The 21,830-nt window shown below is 31.0% G+C and overlaps 1 protein-coding gene across 6 annotated transcripts in view; it reads right to left on the bottom strand.

Moving 5' to 3' along the window:
• Positions 1-21,830, bottom strand: part of LOC108002561 (peroxidasin) — a 282,659-nt gene that overhangs the window by 90,851 nt on the left and 169,978 nt on the right. For 5 of the 6 annotated variants that reach the window (XM_028669104.2, XM_062082447.1, XM_062082439.1 and 2 more), the window contains exon 6: positions 8,179-8,356. In XM_028669104.2, the coding sequence (XP_028524905.1) occupies positions 8,179-8,356 (178 nt within the window). Of the gene's footprint in view, positions 1-7,809; positions 8,115-8,178; positions 8,357-21,830 lie in introns of those variants that run through there. The other variant, XM_062082461.1, reaches the window with a different exon arrangement.

Genomic DNA, 21,830 nt, shown 5'->3' with positions numbered 1-21,830 from the left:
TTTTGTAAAAACTATTTTGAATAGTAGATGAAGTTTGGAGATTGTAAATTCTCATTTTTTGTTTTAATAATCCTATGTTTTCAGCTTTATTTCAGAAATAATATTGTTTGTCATTCAATGTAGATTTTATTATATTTTAAAATTTATTTTTATTATTTAACAAAAAATAAAAGGTTGAATTATCAAATTCAAAATTATTATTTATATTTTTATCAAAACAGGATATTAAACCAATGAACTTGAAATAATTTTTATTCAACATTTATTTAATATTTATCAAAATAATATAATCGCAGTTAAACAAAATTTCCATTCGACAAAATTCATAACAAATTATAATAAAAAACATAGAAAATAAAAGCACAAAAATTATAAACAGATAAAATTTAATTTTGAAAGTTATTTCACATTATATACAAGACATGAAACAGTTTTTATAACGTTATTAATTAAAGAGAGAAAATTTTATTCGATTATTATTTTAACAAGAATAAAGTTCTCAATAATTATCGCTGTGTCAAAAGCGTGAGAATGTTATTATATTGAATACCTCTCATTAAAAAGGGAATCAATCGATTTTCAATAAATTACCTAATAAAGCAAAACAACAAAAAATAAAAATTTTAATAAAGAATTTATAACGAATAAAAAAACGAATTTAGAATGAATAAAAGATAATAAAATTATTATTCTTATGCAAAATATCATTATTTATTTGATTATTATAAAAAACGAAAAAAATTTTAATGTAAAATAATCGATTGTTAAGATTAATCTATATAACATTATGAAATCGAGGAATGGTGGAGTGAAGAAGGAATATCTCTTCGTGTAAATAAGAGTCGATGAACGAGCGATCGGAATGCAGGATGGGCTCGATCGAACGTCATTTATTTACAGCGCTGCGTTTGACGCCCTCGATTTAAACGATCTCGGTAAAATGGCTCTCGGGGCCAATCAAAGCGTAATAGAATGTTCTGAATAAATTGTACTCGCGATGGAACCTCTATAACGGCGCGTCGTTTGAAAAGCATCACGGATTAACGAAAAACTATAGCCCTTTGCGAATGCTCGATGGTCTGTTCATTTATCTCTTGTTTTTTTTTTGTTTTTTTTTTTATTAACCTACTTGTTCAGACAATTTTTTATTCCTCTTTTTTCTTTTATAATTCGTTAATAATTGTAACATCTAAAGTTTTAAACATTATCTTTAACTAAAATATTATATTTATAGTCATAAATACAAAATGATAGAGTTATGTTACATTCCATATTCATTAAATAATCGATTACATGATGTAATTCGAATTCCTTCGATTGGAATGCCGCCAACATGCGCCATCTGCAATCCGAACGAAACGATCCGAAACAATCCGGAAACAGCCGAAGAAGTGCATCGGGAATGATCGGCAGTAAGCGCAAAAGCGCCATCGCGTGAACATCAATGACATAACTATTTCTCTTTTTTTCTTTATTTTAATTCTTTGTTCACATTACGAAAAAGAATGTGTCTTTATATTCTCGAGCTAAAAATCTTATTTCTTCTGTTTCTCGATCGAATAAAATAGAGGGTTACGGAATCTTAAAGATCTAAGGATGTCGCCTCGAATTCATCAAATCGCCATGAGCATTGCCATCTATCCGGGACATACGATTGCCGATACGTGTCGAATAGTCAAAATCCAGCTTTAATCACGTCTCTTTTTCGCGAATTTATTGGAAACGCCGTATGTTTTATTCAAAACCCCTACTTTCTCTCTCGTTCTTTCTTGTTCTCTTTTTTCCCTCTCCTCCCTCTTTTCGACAACTGTGAATAGAGAACAAGCTCGCGCGTCACGTGTCGCGGCACAATCATCGAGCGCTTTCGGGGATGATTAAATTTTCAACAGCTCGCTTGACAGAATTCCCCTCTGGTGGAGAAAGATCGCCAGAATCGGAGAGGAGGGAAAATGCGAGGAGAAAAGAGGAGTCTTGCATTCATTATCGCGGTTTCCACTGATTTTTCCCCACGCTCTTGTCCCGACCGAATTTCGCGTTCAATGACGCCCAAGAATGCGTCAGACCTCGTTCACGTTGATTTTCAACCGCTTTGCTACCGAATTGAAAGAACCTATGAATCTTCTTTGACCTCTTAATTGGAAAATGCGAATGACTTGTCACGCTGAAATATTTTCAAAGTAATCGTTCGTCTCTTTGGATTAACGTATCATACTGAGAATATTTTCTACGCATACAGTAGAAATCTTTTCACATTACAATTTAAATAGTTGTAATTTATTTGTAAATTGTATACTCAAAATTTTTGAACAGGAGAAACGAATGTTATTGAAATTATAATTTGTTATAATTAACATAATTGATATTATAATCGATATATTTCTCCGGAAATTCTTCGAAATGGAATTTTATAATCCTCGAATTGTTTCGAATTTCCATCAACTTTGAAAATTAAAATCCCCAATCTTAATTAAGTTTATCTTCCAATCGTCTATGCGGTAAATTAAGACGAGGCAAGCCGAGATAAATTAGGATTATATTAAGAGAAGGTGGAATACTCCTGTTGCCCGTAGCAAATAGAGAGCTGTGACAAGGAGCCGAAACTCCTGTATAGAATTATACAAGTCTATAGAGATATGCGAAGCACCTAGGTGCTCTGACTTTCTGAGAAACCTTTAGCAGTTCTGGGGTAGGATGCTGCATAGAATCACAAGCTCAGCTAGCATATTAGAGAAATGTCGATAACTAGAAACATAGAAATCTGATAAAATGAAAGAAAGTATTAATATTATTATTTATGGTTATTGTTCAATTATGAAATTATATAAACATATTGATATTTATTCAGAGAATTTGATTATTTCTCTTTCTTTGCTAGATATAAATAATAATAATAATAATACACCATTATCTTTAATTGCATGTATAGAATTAAAATATTAAGAGAAACAATTATAAATATTTTTACGAATTTCGTCAGAACAAAAGAGATAAATATAATTAGTCACATATTCTATATATATAATGTATCATTTTTATTAGAAAAATATTTTTGTTTATTCAATTTTATTCTTTGTTCTCTTATTATTGAACAATTTAATAACAATATTCAATTACAAGTACGTTTCAATTCTTCAAAAGAGATATCACGTTTGATGCCATGTTTTATCTCTTCCATTTTTTGTTTATCTCTTTTCGTTTTACGTAGTACTATTTCCCACGTTAAACAGAATTTAAGTTGATACACAGACCGTTGTCTTGCAAACTAATTGGATTACACACTTTTTTAAAGGTATGTACGAAATACATGCACGTTAAAAAACAGACGTCCCGTATTGTAGATTCATTTGTACGATGGTCAAAAGTTAAGGTTAAAAAAATACTCGTTTTTTTATCTCACAAAATACCGAGCGGAAGAAACATTGCAACTAGGATATCGTTTACAGCCCCTCCACTACCTTCGTCTGGTTAAATCCGTTTTTCCCTTTGATCATACCCATACTCAACACGATACCTGGGGAAAAAAATTTTCGAATATGTCGCCGAATCATCCAGAATACTTGTTTACTTGCGATGAGAATTTCTGTTTCAGTAGTTGCAAAAACAAAAATCACTTTGTTATGGGACGAAATAAAAATACGTTTTCTATCGTGAAATTGTTAATAAGTCAATATTTTTAATTCTTCGTAAAAAAGATTTCTTGAATCTTAATCACGAATGATTGCTATAAATATTAGATTTGTTATGGAAAAAAAAGACTATGAATTTATTTTTTACGTTACAAACAATGTCAGGCTAATAAAAACTTCGGAATTTCAATTTTCCTGTCCCTCTGGTGGCAAAAATTCGAAGGATAATCATTTTTAATCGTCTAATTCTTACTTTTTATTAACATAGTACACAAAATGTAAAAAAATACATGGAAATTTCTCAATTGAAATGACTTGAAATTTATTCAATGACAAAAATTTCTTAGAAAAGAAATAAGAAGAGAATAAGAGAGAGAGAACGTATGAAGAATCGTACGATTGGAAAAAAGTAAAAGAATCGAATTCAATTTTGAATTGAATAAGAGTAGGTGTGGCCGTCGATTCGTATTATTTGCGATTATTCCCAATTGGAAAACGGGAAGCGGTGGTGGAAATTAAAAAATCGAAGAGTCCACGCCATTAGAACGCGCGTCGTTAATGAAGTTCGAAATGAATGCGTGCATGATATTGATCATAGGCGGATTAAAAGTGAATAGAGCCCGGCAAATAAATTGCAAATCTGGATCCGAACGGCCTCCACTCGGTACGTTAAATCGAGTTATGGGTGTACGACGCGTGCATCCAGACAAAATGGTTAATAAGTTCGTGTTTGCATCGAACGATGAAATGAGAAAAATAGAATTCGTCCGTCAGTATGGAGCCAAGTTCGTTAAAAGCAATGTCGTGAAATGAATGAAAATTTTGAAAATAATAAATAAAAAAAATATTTTGCAATTAACGAAAGTATTTTTCTTTTTTAATTTTTTTTTTTTCTTTTTGATTTAAACTTAATTTTTTCTTGATAATAATTATAATTTAGACGATTTGATTGGCAATCATACGAAATAGATTAAATTGATAGGTTTCAATTTCATATCTTTTGAAATATTTTCTTTTTGACGATTTTATTGGCTATCATTAAATTGATTAAATTGATAGGTTTCGATTTCATATTTTTTTCTTTTTTTTTTATAGTTTCTATTTTGCTCTCATTCGAATATTATATTATATTTCTATTATTACTATTCTTAATTTTTTTAAACGAAAATTCATGTAACATATATTTCTTGTTATCTTTATATTAAATTTTGATTTTACATAAAAAGAATCATTTAAAAAAAAACTAATGAAAGTAAATTAGAAAAAAACGTATAATAAAGAATACTTTAAATTTAAAAATTCTTTTCCCTATCAATATTTACAATTAAATCAAATTATATTTCAATAATTATCCATTAAGGTCAAATGTAAAATTGTAAATATATTGATTTCGCGTATGATTATACAAATGGCACGGCAGTCTAACATTGTTCGACGCACAAGCTGGTAGAAAATTTGCGCGTTTACAATATCATACAGTCGAGGACATGCATTTTCATTAGCAGCAATTTTATCTTCTACTCAACTCGGTATTTTATTTACCGATCAACAATTTCGAGCGGAACGAACGTTTACAATCTCGCACCTTCGTATTTCCTCGTTCCATTTCAGCTCTAAGTTAACAGAATAACCCGGTTGAATAATTGGACGTGAAATTAGCAAGTATATTTATCGAAATGTTTATTGTTCCAATAGGAATCTCGTAATAATGATAACTTCAATAAATCATGATCAAGTGTATACAATAAACGATAAAAGATCGAATAAAATCTAACGTTTGCACGTGTACACAAATAATAATTGCGCAAAGATAGTGGATTAAATTAAAAAGGATTAAAAATAATTATTCGATGAACGTTTATATGTAATAATACTTGCATTTTAATTTATATCGTCGTATTTACGTAAATTCATTTGCGTTGAAAAGTTAATTTCTTAATATTATTTTCCAAATAATTCATTATCATCTCAATATCAAGCGAAAGCAAACAATTCGATCGAAATTCTCGAAAAATTAAATTCTTCTCAACCCAAAAAAATTACCAGAAAATTTGAAATCAAAATTCTAATTCTTAATAAAATAGACACCAAAAGAAACTAATTTCCAGAGTTTCACATGACGAAGACTTTTGAACTCGATCATTCAAAATTCAAAAAAAAACGTGATATTTCTCTAACAGCAAGAATGTTGTTAAAAATAACAAGGAAATACTACGAACGACTACCCTAATCGATCAACAAACACACTTATTAAGGCCAACAGATAGAGCATCACCGCGATTGTACCGGGATGGCGTCAAACTCTTTTTGGGTGAACACGCGAAATTGACGAGAAGGAAGTCCTCCCCCGCAGTGACAGTGAGCGCATTAACGAGGAGCATGCACCGAAATCGATTTATCGACGAATTCGAGGCGTGATCGAAAGGAGGGGGGCCGGGCCCGGGCCAGACGCCGTTACCCGGACATAGAGGCTATTTAAAATTCATGAATTCTGTCATATCTATAACCAATTAGGTCACACACGGTCCGTCCCCAGTTCAGAGAACTTTAATGAAAGCCTTTCAAAATTCACCGAACGTTCCATTCTTTATCGGAGCAATTAGAATCCCCATGCAGCCTGCATAAACTATCGGCGGCCGGCCAACGAAATTACTCGAGTGCCCGCAAACCATATCTGAATACGGTCCATGCGGTTGGATGTTGCACCCTGCCCTCCTCACCTCTACCTTGTTCATTTTAATTAAAAAAAGGGAAAGAAGAGCGTGGGATAAAAGGTTGTGAGTGAGGATAACGCGCATCTAACGTTGATTATACGTAGAGGAAGTTAACGTTTCTGAGGAAGATTTTTAATAGGTTTGATGAGAAGGTGTATAATGAGAAGGAGAAAGGAGAAAGGAAATTTCTTTTGTCGAGGTAATTGATTACGTTTGGCTGGTTATGTTTTTGAAACGTTAACGAGCAGGTTTTTATTTTTTAAAATGGATGGATGTATAGAGAATATAATAGGTTATATAGTAGGAGCAATTTTTTTTTTTATTCTATCGAAATATTATTTTGAAAAGATGGAATCAATGATCAATTATTTTGGGATGCTTTTATTTTCGTCTTTTTTTTTTCTCGAGTACATATAAATTCTTTGAAATTGATTTGAAATGAAAAGATTCTAAGATTGAATTGTAATTAGATTTTTAGAAACGATAATATACCTTTTTTATTACATCTTATGCATTATATTGGCATTGTGACTAGTGATGCGATACTAGCGCCACATGATTATTAATTATTAGTATCCAATGTACTTAAATGTTTAGGTATATTAAATTATTTATTACTTTTTTTATATTTCGAATAAAAATTATTATATTTTTCGACAAACATTTAATTTTTAATGCGATTTAATTTACTTCAAATTAAAACGTAGCATCGTAACGTTAAAGAATAATTATTTTACTTGCATTCAGTTAATTTTGATAAAAAAAATTATCTTAATAGAATTAAATTACACGTTAAATTTTCTTATGTTAATTTCAATGCAACCTTCGTTCTTATTTCTCTGATTACATTTCAAGTTATGCAAGCTACTTGTACGTTTTCTGAACAAATCCTAATAATTGCATTCGCGATCTATGACGACTAAAGAACCTGGAAATTCACATTTACAATATGAGGTCAGAACGCCTTGAAAGTGCTCCAATCTTGGAATGAAACTTTATGCCATGTCTGTAATTCAGTGAAAAACTACCAACGTCTAGTTCTTACTAATGAGAACTCCTACGGAGTTTGAATCTTTTCCTGGTCGTCATTAAACAACGTCGTTGCTCATTATTATTTATAGAACGAAAAAAGTAATGCGCTACTATATATATATATATATATATATATATATATATATATATATATATATATATATATAAAGAAAATATATTCATCGAAGCAGTTAAAATTCTTTTTGTTCTTATCATTTTAATTAATTATACTTTCCTCGATTAACATGGAAGTTCAGATTTCATTTATTGAATATTCGAAATTTAAATATATTTGGTATTTCAGTATATCTGGTATTATTAAATATTTTATAATCAATAGACATTTGATATAAATTTAACATTCGTTCGAAACTCGTAATTGACATCGTGTATTATATAATGTAGATAATGAGTAGCAAAAATATAAGATAGAAAAATATTTAACGAAAAATAATTCTTTTATTAACAACATTGCTTTAAACGAAATAACAATTTTTTAAATTGTTACATTAAATAAATAATTTATAATGAAAAAGAAATGGAAACAAAAATTCCTATTTCAACTACATTACATATAATTTTTCTTCTTATCAATTCCTTAATCCAAATGGTACTTCTGTTAAACATAACTTCATTCTTCGAATTTTCATGGATCACGAAATTTAACTGGTTAAATTTCATCGGTAGCATAATCTCGATTTTGGTTCCCGATAATAGCAGAAATTTCGCCATGAAATTATATCTGGAGCCAGTTCCCGGCAGTGAAATCAATTTCTGTACCATTAAATCGTACGTTCGAGGCTCACCTGATTCCTCCACGAGTAGTATCGTAATTCAACGTTCGGGATCCATGGCGCCACGTAACGTATCCGGTAGGTTGCGGTATATTGCTGACCACACACTTCAATTCTATCGTACTCCCAGCTTTGTAAAATTTGTCACCAGCCGTTGCCCCGTGCTCGTCCACGATCTCTACCTTCGGCACTGAAACAGACGTCGATTTATTTTTATGAGCGTGCATCGCCATTTTTACTCGTCGAAGCTGTCGCGCGATATCATCGAATGCGCTACTGTCACAAAAATTGAAAATCACTAACGTGTTTCGTAGAAGTAAAAAATGAGGAAAAAAAATAAATAAATCGGAATACCGTACAAAAAATTTATTATTAAAGGAAATTATTATTTTCCAAATTTTTGATAGCTAATATACGATCTATATTTTACTCGGTGATATACGATCTCTTTTTCTTTTTATTTTCATATTTTTAAATTCGAATGAAGAAATTAGGAATTAGAGAAAAATTGTTCTGAATTTTCTATATTTTGATTTTTTATGCACTCTAGATCTTAAATACACCATAGAATACACATAGAAAAAGATACAACCATCTGTTAATTTTATTTAATTTTATATACATTTATATTATTTTCAAAAGATCAGCAGTTCAATTACAAAATATACCAAAAAAGAAAATTCTTATCTTTTAAAAATTTCTATTTAATACAAATGATTAAAAAAAAAAGAAATAATCATTTCTCGAGACATCCCTAGCTTCGAGTACTCAAATATCCCGTCTGGTTGAATGCTGAGAATTTCCTAAAATTTCCTCGACACTCGTAACGAGGTCCTCCGAGAAATAAAGAGAAAAAGCTTGCTCACGTCGCGGTGGCAAGTTTCGCGGAAAAATAAGTTGTTTCTTCAGTCATCGGTTCGTTTCAGATCCAGCCCCGCGTAAGAAACGTGCAGGGAACTGCTAACTGCGAGGAGGAATTGCTGAAATTTCTCACCCGCCATCTGGTTGGAAACAAGCCACGAAAAAATCCTCCCCAACCATCGTAAGCAACCCAGTCCATGGGAACAATAAGTTTCCTCGAAGATGGATGCAAACGACGGAAAGAATGATCTCGTTCCCGTGAACTCTTAAACGATGTTCTTCGAAACAAGGAAAATATTTCAGGATGTTCATCCATCGAAACGAGTCTTGGTTAATTATCCAACTAACAACGTGGAAATATTGGGTATGCTTTAGGGTAACAATTGTTCTTTTTCATTAAGAGATTATTAAGAGATTATTAAATTTCATGAAGGATTATTGAAAGATTAATAAACGGGAAACGAAATGAAAATATCTTGATACCATTGAGATTTAGATAGAAATTTAAAATTTATTTAATTTTATCGAAAGATCGGATTCCTGCACTATTGAGAAAAAGAAAGTATCTTTTAGTTGATTTTTCATAGAATTGTTTTCATGGTTGTATTATAGAATTAGTATGATTAATAGATGCTTTCAAACAAACACTGTCCGAGTTTGTATACGATGTCATACGAGTATTGTTGCGTGAAAGAGAGTTCAGACTGGTAAAAGAACCATCTTGTTGAATATCCTGATAAAAACACACTTCCTTTTTTTCTTTTCTCTTCATCTCTCTTTTCACATATCATATTTCTATGGTGTATGACGATAACCATAGTCTAACGCAATAAAGGGCATCAACACTACCTTTGACTATTTTACACAAAAAACCACTCTACTATCATTAATTTATCATTTGGAAAATAGGAAGGAAAGAGGAGTGGCTATATTTTCAGGTAAAATGTTGGAAGTTTGAGAATCATCAAATGACGTTTAAATCAAATATAAGAGTAGAAGTTTTTATTAAGTGTAAAATTTAATTGAAATAAACACGTGAAACGAGAGTTGAATTATAAATGGAATTTGAAAATGAATTAAATTAGTGTATGAAATCTTGGATAAATACATAAATATATATACTTTTTTGGAAATCTAGATTATTATTTTTGATGCTTCATTGAACAAATGTGAATTTTATACCGTATGAATTTTGCATGAAAGGTACAATACAATAAAATAACTTTTCCTAGACTTGTCCTGAATCGGTGTAATTTAAATTGGAAAACTCTGTCTTCTTTTCAAACGGTGTCACGCGTTTCGACAGGAGTTCAAAATAAATACGTATGTACCTTCAGTTGGGAAGCATATCGACAGTCTTCGACATTTCACCGTTATATGGAAGTAGATTTAACCCACTTACGTCTAAAAGGACAGAGTACGAATAAAATTCTCACGATTCCGTTTATGCAGCTACCGACTTTTGACAGAATTTTTCGCCAAAAAAAAATTTCATATCATTATTTCAAATACGCAAATCACTTGTTATTTTAATTGACATCACTATTAAAATATTCAATTCAAAAGTTGAAATGGAGAAAATATATTCAAGCACATTAAAATGAAGAAATTAATATAATTATTAAATTAATAATGCACTATTGATAATTATTTGAATAGTTTTAATTAAATTATTTCTATTAAATATAAATTAATTTTATAATCAATACATTTTTATCAATGTTCCTTCTTGGAAGATGGAATATCATATATTTAGAAATCGTAGTATATAAGGATTGGAAGAATTATCTTATCCTATAAAATGGTCAGATCGCTTCTTAGCAATAAAATATAACCAAATCCTAGTACGTTATCTTCTTTCTCCAATTGCTATGGATCGTACCATGGTCATCAATTTCAAATGGTAGATGATCTAATCTTCTCACCGATCATTTCTCATTTCAATTCTATCTGTTTTATTCATACGATACGACAATCACGTTCAGATTTATTGTTCTCAATATATCTCTTATTTGAAATATTCAGATATATCTGATAGGATACGCTATAATGGAAATATAAAAACGAAACTTTGCTTTTGCAGCAAAAAAAAAAAGTCTTTACTTTTTCAAACTTTCGAACGCAATTTTAAAAATATATTTATAACGATGCGATAAAGGCATAATCTAACCTCAATATTTTCAATTACACTATTACGATTATTAATTCAATCTTTGATTATAATAAAAAATAATGGGTCAACGAAAAACTCACGATCAATGTAATTCTGTTCCTCCTAAACTCGAATCATCCAAAAGCTTGGAACAAACTTCAAGATAAAATCAACTTAACTGGGTTGTCTTCTTCCAAAATTTACTTCGATTTCGATGAAGTTCGTAAGATTGTTGAACGTGAAGGTAAGAATCATTGTCATTTCCTGGGTTTCTAGTGAATTCTAGGGAAGAGAGAAAGTTTCTAGGAACGATTTTTCGTGTCGGTGGACGTATTTCCGACACGCCGACGATAGATAAATACAGGTACTTTGCGGTATTGGATTTCTTCAATAGAGAAGGAATGTCCACAAAGATCTTGGTGGTTGCAGATACCCGAGCTGACCAGTAATCGACTTCGATCAACTTGTTGGTGAACACGCGAATAATATATCGAACGCCATGCCCTCGATAGCTTGAATAAATACACCCCATTTACTGGGGCATCCAATTCACTGCTAAACTAAGGTTAAACTTTATTTCTTACTTCTACAACATTGTCCTAGTATCTATTATTCTTCTAGTAAATAACTAGTTTAGTGAAATTTTGATGATTTTATTCATTTTTATTCTCTTTATTTTTATATGAATATAAAGTAAGAATATGTATCTTTTTCTGGATATAGCATTCTAAATATGAAATAATTAGATATTCTTTTGTAAGATGAGCAAGTAACACTTCTTATCGTGCAACTAATTGCATATTTATTTAAAATATAAAAATGAAGAATGAAGCATTATCAAGAAAATATTAAAAATAAAAACAACAAATTACATTGATTCTTAAAATTAAATCTATAATAGCAGCTTCAAGCATTCTCCCATTTTTAAAATCGACAAATTACACGCAACTCCCCTCTCTATTTACATACATTTACATTCAAATATCATTCCCGATTCTCGACTCCAGATATAACAAAACGCAAGTTTTATCTCGTCGCGAATAAAACGATTTCATTGTCCCTTTCTAAGAGAAGGATGATTTAACTTCTCAGAAGGAACAATCACGATAAAAACGTCAATTTAATTCGTATTTAAAAGTCATTGTGGCCACCTTAACCAGCGACATCGTTTGGCAGAACGTGACTCGTTTAAACCATCGATGCACGCTGGTATAAATGGAACGGCCCATTTGAGTACGAAGTTATGCCATGCCTCGACGGAGTCTGGTCGAAGCAACAGTCTGGAATTAATTTCGCGGGGATGGAGTAAGTCAAAGAACTCCGAGTCTATATCGAGATCGAGATTAAAGATGTTCATCTCGACGAAATGTACACTCGACTCTTTTATTCCGATAAAAGAACGATGTTCATTTGAAAAACTTTTTCTTTTTTTTTTTTGTACAAAAATTACTCTGTGTTGAGAATTTATTATTTTTCACTTTTTCTATTTTTTTTCTTTATGTAACTTTTTAATAATGCCAGTTTAAATTTTTCTCTCTAGATGCCTTAATTTCATTAGGTATTCCACCAGTGTTCAACGTGCTATATCTTTCTCGTTTATTCTCATTATATCTATTCTTCTTTTTTTGTCGAAGAACTCGAGATTTGAATTTCAATTTATGAAAATCGTTCCACGAGAATTTCAAATCTTCGATTTAAACAAGCGTTATCATTTTTGTTTTTTTCTTTTTTTATAAAGGAATAGTTACAGAAAAAAAATCCAAATAATTCCATTGATATCAATAAGACATTATAGCTCGCACGAAATTTTAAAAAACATACACTCTGATTTCACAATAAAGCGAGATATAATTGATTAATTTAACAAAAAATAACCTTTGAAATGGAAAATTCCGAATAATTGAAAATTATTAACGTAATTATTGAAAGAATTTTCGCTTCGTAAGAAGATTTTGATAAATGGAAATTTTTCCATGTAACGTTTATAAGCTAACGTTTAACGACGTGTCACGCTCGGCACACTGTTCTAGAATGCGAAACCAAGAACGAAAGAAACGTAATTGTCGGTCGGGTAACCTTCATTTGAGTGCAAATGGAGCTTTTTCCGAATGGACGTTTTAAAACTTCACCCCTGCGAGGCATTGTTTGGCCAACACCGACGAAGACGAGGGAGAACAAGGTTGGTCGAGGCTTTGATTAACTGGGCGCCACTAGGCAAAGCCCTTTCGCGATTGTTTGCCACCCTTTCCTCTTTATTTCTCCTCCACCTACCCTCCCTTCTTTCTTTCTCCTTCGTATATGTTCTTTCTCCGCTAGTTGTCGTTTTTGTTCCCAATACTTTTTTTTTTGCCGTAGCATTCACCAAACAGCTTCTTCTGTTCTATATGGACTGTACAGGATGATTCAGAAATGACATGTCAATATTTTGAGAAAATTGGGAATATATTTGAGAATAAAACTTTTGAGAGTATTTTTCGAATATAATATTCTCTCTGTGAGTTTCTCAGAGATTTAGAGGATCATTCAAATTCGTAAAACTTTTATTTTATTTATTCAACTTTCATAGAAAAAATCAAAGAAGCAATTTTATTATCAGTTGAATAATGTTAAAACAATAAATTTTAATTTAAAAAATGAAAATCTGAAAAGATTGATCAACAGATCTATCTTAATTCATCTTCATAACGGAATTTATAAATATAATTATAATAATAGTATTTATTGGCGCATAAAGCCATACTTCGAGCATTTTTCCAATAATCCATAAAATGTATATTATTTTAATATAGATATCTTTGAGATATTATCTTTGAACTATCCTGTATTATTCGTACTCTTTGTCCTCCTTTATCCCTTTCTCCAATCTTTTTACTTGATACGAGATACTTCAATTAAGTTCCTCGAACCCTCTAAAGTGTAACCAAATTTCTTTTTCTATGTACTCTATTTATAACCTCTATTTATAACCTTTGATCCTTGTGTAGTTGAAATCTATTTAACCTGGCCACATTCTGGCCAGAGCAATCGATCAGATCTCACGATGCAAATAATTTTGTGGCTCGAAAAATCTTTTTATTCTTCGCTAATTTGTCATATTCTTAATGCATGCAAAATTGTTCGAATCTCTATGCTCGTTTGTTTCAATTACTCTATCTGTATCTAAATTAATAGTCTGGATTAAAATTACGAGAGAAAACAATTTTTACTTTATTGAATTTAGTTATTGAATTAGTTTTAAATTTTTAAATCTTCTCCAAGTTAATTACTGAGTGTTACTTTAATGTACTTTCAAGATTTTAAATAGGAACGAATGAAGTAATAAACGAGTTTAAATAGAAATCGAATAATTCAAATTGAAAGAAACATGATATTGAACATTATCAAATTTTTTCATAATTTGATTCACATTTATTTTCAAGATACGAATAAATAAAAGTTCTAAATGATAAATGAAAATTTTCAAAATAAAAGAAGCATATTTCATTTATTAATTCTATATACAAGGGATTAAAATATTTCTAACATAAACAATTTTATGTCAAATCCAATTTTTGTATCAGCTTATAAGAATAATTTTATACGACTACTATTTCTTGACAAAAAATATCAAAGATCTCTTATTCTTCTTTCACATAATTCTTTTCCTCAATGATCTCTTTCCCATATCAAACAGAAAATCGCTTTTTCTATATTTTCAATTTTGTTTGGAATACAAGTTGCTTTCGTATTCGATGTGATTAAATAAGGGAAACTTGTTCTTCCTTGAAAATATCTCCCTTCGTCGTTTCATTTATCCTGCTCATCTTGAAAAAATATATTTTTCCTCTAAATTATCACAAATACCATTATTGACAAAAATGATCTGATTTTGATTTATTTCATCCAATTTCATTTCATTTCTTTGTTACTTCAATTATAAAAAGATTGCAACTTTGCGATTTAATTAGCAATATAATTATCAAAATAACATTTATAACATTTGTGCAATAATATATAATGAATATTTCGTCTAAAAGAAAATTTAAATTTATTTTCAAGAATAATTAAAAATTATTAAATATTGCGCTCTTCTTTATTTTTCGTATTATTATCGTATCATTGATTTCCATATCTCGAATGAATATATATATACATATACACCTTCTCAACTTGTTTTTCACTAAATTATCGTAAATTTAATCATTGACAGAAACGAAATTGGACGAAACGTTGATCGTTTGACATGTCAAACAGCTTTATGAAAATGTTGTAGAGGAAAAGGAGCTAATATCCCGTTGCCCTTGTTTTCCCCGCTTTCAACCGTGTTTTCGGCACAAATGAAAACGCGTTTCAATTTGTACGTTCAGCCAACTTTACACGATGCCGTGGAAATAATAATTGAAAACAATTTTCATTTAATTCTTTGACCATGGCCGCGTGTAGAATAGTCGACCAATTTGCTGATAATGGCCGTTTAACAGTATCCGAATTAAAGTTACTCGGATAAATACGTGTCGGCCCGATGAACGAGTTATTTCAATGATATCTTTCATAGTTATCGTGATTCGTGTGCTTTCGTAATTACATTAACATCGTAGCTCTGCAATTTATCGTTACGCGCAGATAATTTACATTTGGACAAAGTGTCATTTGCCTATTTTTATTATTATTTTGTTGCAATATGTATGGACGATAAATGTACACAATTGTCAAAATGAATATGTAATAATTAGGCAAATACAGTTAGATAATAATACAGTCAGATAGATAAATAAAATATAAATGGAATAATTTGTCATGATGAATATATTTTTGATAATTGATATTTTGGATAATATCATATAATTATATATTTGAATATTTGAATTAGTTCTATAAAAATGAATAGATTGATTGGCAACACTTTGACAAATAGATTGCAACAGGTACAAGCATCGATTTCTCATTAAAGATGGGTTAAACATTGAAATAATTGAAACAAACTTCATCAATTTAAAGATAAATCAATAAAATCTCGAATTATATTATCAAATAGGAAAAAAATATGAACAAATCTTCGATTAACAATTTTTCGATTACAAGGATATAGATACAACGATTTACATAATTCAACAACTTCGAGCAACAAATCTATCCATCTTTTTGAAACTCTCTTGACTGAAGTGTAGATATATCATTTTCTGAAAGATCCAATGGTGTAACGAACACCTTTGATGTACGAATTCTCAATTCTCACTGTTTCAAGAAGATTCAAACCTCGGTGCATCAATGTCTGTTAACAGTTGATCAATATAAAAAAAAAATATATCATCCATTTTAATATTAAAATTAAATGAATTTACATTTACATTAAAATCGAAATCACATTTGCATAATAAATCTAACTCCTTATTCGGCCGATGTTAAATTTATTCGATTATTAATCACCAAAAATATTTACTATTGGAAAAAAAATATCTCTATCGTTCAAATCACTCTTTTTCTCGCATATACAACGAAACCATCAGATTTTTCGATACGCCTTTCAAATACGATTCCCCGGAGCTTTCGCCGCGTAACAAAAGGGAATAGTTTCTCCGCGACCTCTCTCATCTCTCAACTTTCGTGGCTTCCTTTTGTTGGACAGCAACTTGCCACCAACTTTCCTCGACCACGAATTCATCGGACGAGCAGGTCGTGCGCAACTGTTCAAGTTGGGTGTTTCTCGACAAAGTGTTTTCTTTTACGTTTCTTTTATTCTATTATACACGGTTGGGGGAGGGCCACTGAATAAAGAGCAATGAGAAGGGCGTGCTCGAAGGAAAAGGTGGAAAAACTACCGTTGCAAGTATTTATATACGAGATAATTGATGGAATGGGAGAGGAAAGGAGCGTGTATGCGTAGGATAATCGGTTATTGGAAAGAAAATTGGATCTCTATCGCGATTGATCTTTTTATATCAATGGATGATGAATTTTCTTTCGTTTATTTCTTATCCAATTGGATTTCACGAGTTATATTGTTTCGAATATTATGAAGATTTCGTTCTATAAATTGGAAGTGTGTATTAAGATAAAAAATTGATGGAGATTTAATCAAATTACGACAGGTATTTTAGTTTCTCGCGAGTGATCTGAGTCTTTCTTCTATTTATCGAAATTATATTTCTTTTTGAAAGAATTTTTTTAATTTCCTTACTCAAAATTCACGATTTCGAATTATTTATTTAAAATTGAAAATTTATTTTTATGATACTTTTTACACAGAATTTGGATTACTTTATTTTGAAATTCGTGTAATTTTTCGATATCCAACGGCTGAAAAAACGAAGAAAACCTTCTTCGAGCATAATTTATCTTTAATAATTGCAAGCGTACCTACGGTAAAGGTAAATTTACATGAAAGCAAAACTAGTGAAATTAGGATATTCTCGAGGAAGGTAAATGAATTCATAAGGGCCACGCGTTTTCCATAGTTTCAATCTTTCACTTCTTCCTTTTCTCTGTTTGTGTTTCCTCTTGATCTGTCTCGCAACTTATCCATATTTCTTTTCTCATTTTAATATTTCCTCTTCCTTTATCTTTCTTTGTATTTCTTTCTGGATTGTTATTTTATTTCTGATTCCACTTTCTCCCTTATATGTTCGGCTAGTTTTCACTGTAAATTCTTACAGTTCAAAAATTTAATAGAAAATTCGATTATTCTTGTTTATTTTACAAACAGTTCACAATAAAAACAAGAATAAATTATATTCGATTATTTTTATATGATCCATTTAATAATTTCTACACCTTCAATTCTGATAATCTGTCTACTAGTAATTTTCTATAAAATGTCAATTGGATTGTCTCATATTCGCAATAACACATTCCCGAGTACAGTTTCAACGTGCTTATTACACGTTGTTCCGGTAACAGATAGACACCTGTGTAGTGTAATTCACACGTTTACCATGCCAGAGTTCCAAATGTCCACGCGTAATTACGAATATGTACTTCGAGCATGAAATCCAACATCAGTATGTCTCTCAGCCTGATGATACAACTGTATTAAAAGAGAAAGAGAATATTTCCTGGAAATAAGTTAGAAGAAATACATGAATATCTCAATTATTTAAACTTAAAAGAATCCAAAACTTCGATGATATTTATAATCTGCAAACTGGAATTCCGGATAAGTAAAAGCTCGTTGTGAACAGGCAAGTAATATCTAATAGATCCATCACAGACAGACAAGAAGTATGGATTAATCTCAATCATGTAAATAGAATAGAATAATTTTAGTAAAAGATAAGATCCTCTCTCGTGAATGGACAAGTAATACTGACCAGTCATGATCAGATAAGAATAAAACAATCAAATATACAGACTCGCAAGTAACCAATTATAGTCAGACACGTAGAATAAAACGATCAGCACTAAACAAAAGTAATATAGATTTAGATCAAGAAAATATAAATCCGTCGTGATAAGACAAATATTATGACACTGACCATAATCAAACAAGTGGAATAACAAATAAACCAGTAGATAAATGGGATAAAATTATTTCCAGAGGAGCAATGTATACGTAAGTTTATTGTATAATCAGAAAAATATAAACTTATCGAGTGTGAGATATAATAATATCATATGACAGATATACCGCTGGCCAATATAAATCAAACAAACACATGGTAAATATAAAACGTGATATTTATCGTTACGTTACCAAGTTATCCAATTACAAAACACACACGCATAAATATACAAACAAATACGACATAGACTGATACACACTGCCATTTGTCAAAAGATAAACGTGATATTTATCGTCACGTTTAAAATTAATTCAAGCCGAAACTTTCCTCCTGATAACGAAATAAGGAAGAAAAGGGCGGGGAGGAATGTAAAGGGAATTGGTTATACCAGAGAACGACAAGAAATGGAGGGGAATGTAACAAAAGACAGAGCGCGCGAGAAGTCTGCAAGTTCGACGGGAAACAAGAGCATATCAGGAATTCCTATCGAGCATCCACAAACCGCAGCCAACAACCAATTTCAAGTTTACGCGCTCAACTTTTCCGTATCTCTTCCACATATCTGCCTCTGACATTCTACCTGTTTCGACTTCCTCGAGTGTGTGTGCATATCCACGATTCCATATAAGTATCATCTACACGTGTATATATACTCGTCAAACATTCAAAAGCGTTTTATGGGAAAATATCTTGGGGCGATGTATCCTTACTTAGCAGATGATCCTGTGCACAATTAATCGAAATGGTTATTTGTTCGATGAGATGAATGGATATGGAGCTTTTTTCTTTTATTAATTCGAGTGATTGTGAGATAAGAATCTGCTTGCTTGTTATTAATTTATATTCAAATGAAAAATTGTGTTTGGAGAAACGATGAAACTTTGACAAGAAATTTAATCTTAATGTTATTCCATTGTTGTTCCATAAAGTTGTGAGTTCTTTGTACTTTATACTTCTTTTTGTTTGTTTGTTCGTTTCGTGATACGTTAAAGGGAATTATTTTCCAATGGTGGAGATATAATTCAGTTTCTTCTCCCAATTTGGTATTACATTTTTAAAAGAAAATTTAAATTCTTCCAAAATCGAGGTAAAATCGCTTTAAAATTTTTTTCAATATCTCTATAATTTCTTTAATTTTTTAATTCGCAAATAATGATATTCAATAGGGGTGAGAATCTCTAGAAATCTCGTTCCCAATGAAAAATTCCAAGTTTCGGTTTCATCTATCATTCTAATAAAACTGCTGGTTTCCTTGTTCTACGAAAGATTCTTCGGTTAATTGCATTCATCCAACTGGCTAAGCATAAAAGCAGAAGGAATACGCGGAGATATTAATTAAACGCGACGTTTAATTGAACGAACGTGGCACATTCGCAGGAAAACGTGAATTAGTAAGTTTCCGATGAAGTTCCAGTTACTTTTTCATCGTTAAACATTCACGACTCATATAACTCGTACAACTTTTTATTTTCACAAGTCATTTAAAAATTTTTGCATTCTAACGTATTAACAATTTCTGATAAACATCGATGAAACAATATTTTTTGATATTTCAATTATTCGTTATTTTATTTTCTTATATTTTCTTAGTATCAATTCCAAAGATGGAAAAGTTTCTGAATATTAATTTTCGTTAAATACAAAAAACAATTATGAAACAGGAAAAAATCCAACGAAATATTGGTTATTTATATTATGTTTCTTATTTAGGTTAATTCATAACGATTCATCGTTTGCACGATAGGCATATGGGAATGTTATATTTATACTAGGGTGTTTTTAATTCATTGGTTTTCATTGTAGTCGATTGGCATTCAATTTTTCTGGCGTATTACTAGCGCTATCGAAACCATTCAAAAAGCTTTCAATGAATAATACCATTCGATATAAAATCCCAAACAACACGATGGATAAATGACAATAAAATAAATCGCTTTTTTTTATTTTCATTTCTATTACTCAATATTCTATCGCCATGTACTTCTGACAATAAAAATGTCAATAACGAAAACCAGTGTGCTCTTCATAAATGAATACAATTCATTCTTTACAGAATGAAAAAGAAAATTTTTCAAGTTTTAAAACAACATAATATTGGAACAAATATATCATTATAATCAAAGACTAAGATATTGCAAGGTAAAAATTGCAGTTTCAGAATATCAATAATAATTTGTACTACATTGTATATCTTTATTAAATACTAATAAAAGTTATTAAAATAAATTCTCTAAATTATATAAAATTAGAAATATAGATGTAGAAATATTGTATAAAGTAAAATTCTTTTTAGATATACGAATTTTCCAAGTTCTTATTTTTAATCGCAAGTAACATTTATTGATCATTATATAAAATTCATTTGATCATTCCATGCAATCTTCTCATGAACCCCTTCAACCGAATGTATAATTATAATTATCAGAGAAAATTGTACAAACTCTTATTATACAAACAATCTACTTACAGAATTTAAATATTCATGAGACACCTTCCAAGGCCAAAAACACGAATATTCAACTGTCTATCTCGCTCTTCCTTCGTCTCGCTTCATGTAAACATTAAAACTGTTTACAGCTTAACTTAATATCTTCCGATCACCTCGTTATTTCTTCTGTTCCTTCTGTACCTGATACACGTAAATAGAATGAATCATCTAACGTTCTTCCCACTAACACAACGTCTTGCCTCTAAACAAACTGCTTCGTTACAACGACGTGGATAACGACGATAATAATTAAAGCGGAAGAACGCCAACATCGATGATTATTGTGCCCGGCAGGAGGCGTAACAAGAGTGAACGTGCCATAGAAAGCGACCGTGGCGCCATCGAACGAGCGTAATTGCTAATTACGGTAACCTAGTTATTTTAACCCTTTGCGGTCCCGCGTAAAAGCGATCCGGGGTGTCCCGCGTGCACACGTTTATTTTGGGGCGACGCTAAATTTGACGTTCAGCTTGGAACGAGTACACGAGGTTAGCGGCGAGGGAAATTGGCGTGACGGAATCCTCGAACCGGGTCCTTCCTCCCTCCGGCATCGTTCCGTACATCCGCTTGCCCAGTGAGACGTGGATGGGAGTCCAGTTTGCACATAGTCGAGCCGCGGTTAATTTTCTGGCTTGTAACGGTGGCCGGCCAAGTTTGACGATTGTTCGATTTTGCTTGTAAGTGG

Source organism: Apis cerana, linkage group LG1, assembly GCF_029169275.1.
Source record: "Apis cerana isolate GH-2021 linkage group LG1, AcerK_1.0, whole genome shotgun sequence".
Classification (NCBI taxonomy): Eukaryota; Metazoa; Arthropoda; class Insecta; order Hymenoptera; family Apidae; genus Apis; species Apis cerana.
The sequence above is the reverse complement of the archived record's forward strand: the minus strand, read 5'-3'. Positions and strand labels throughout refer to the sequence as shown.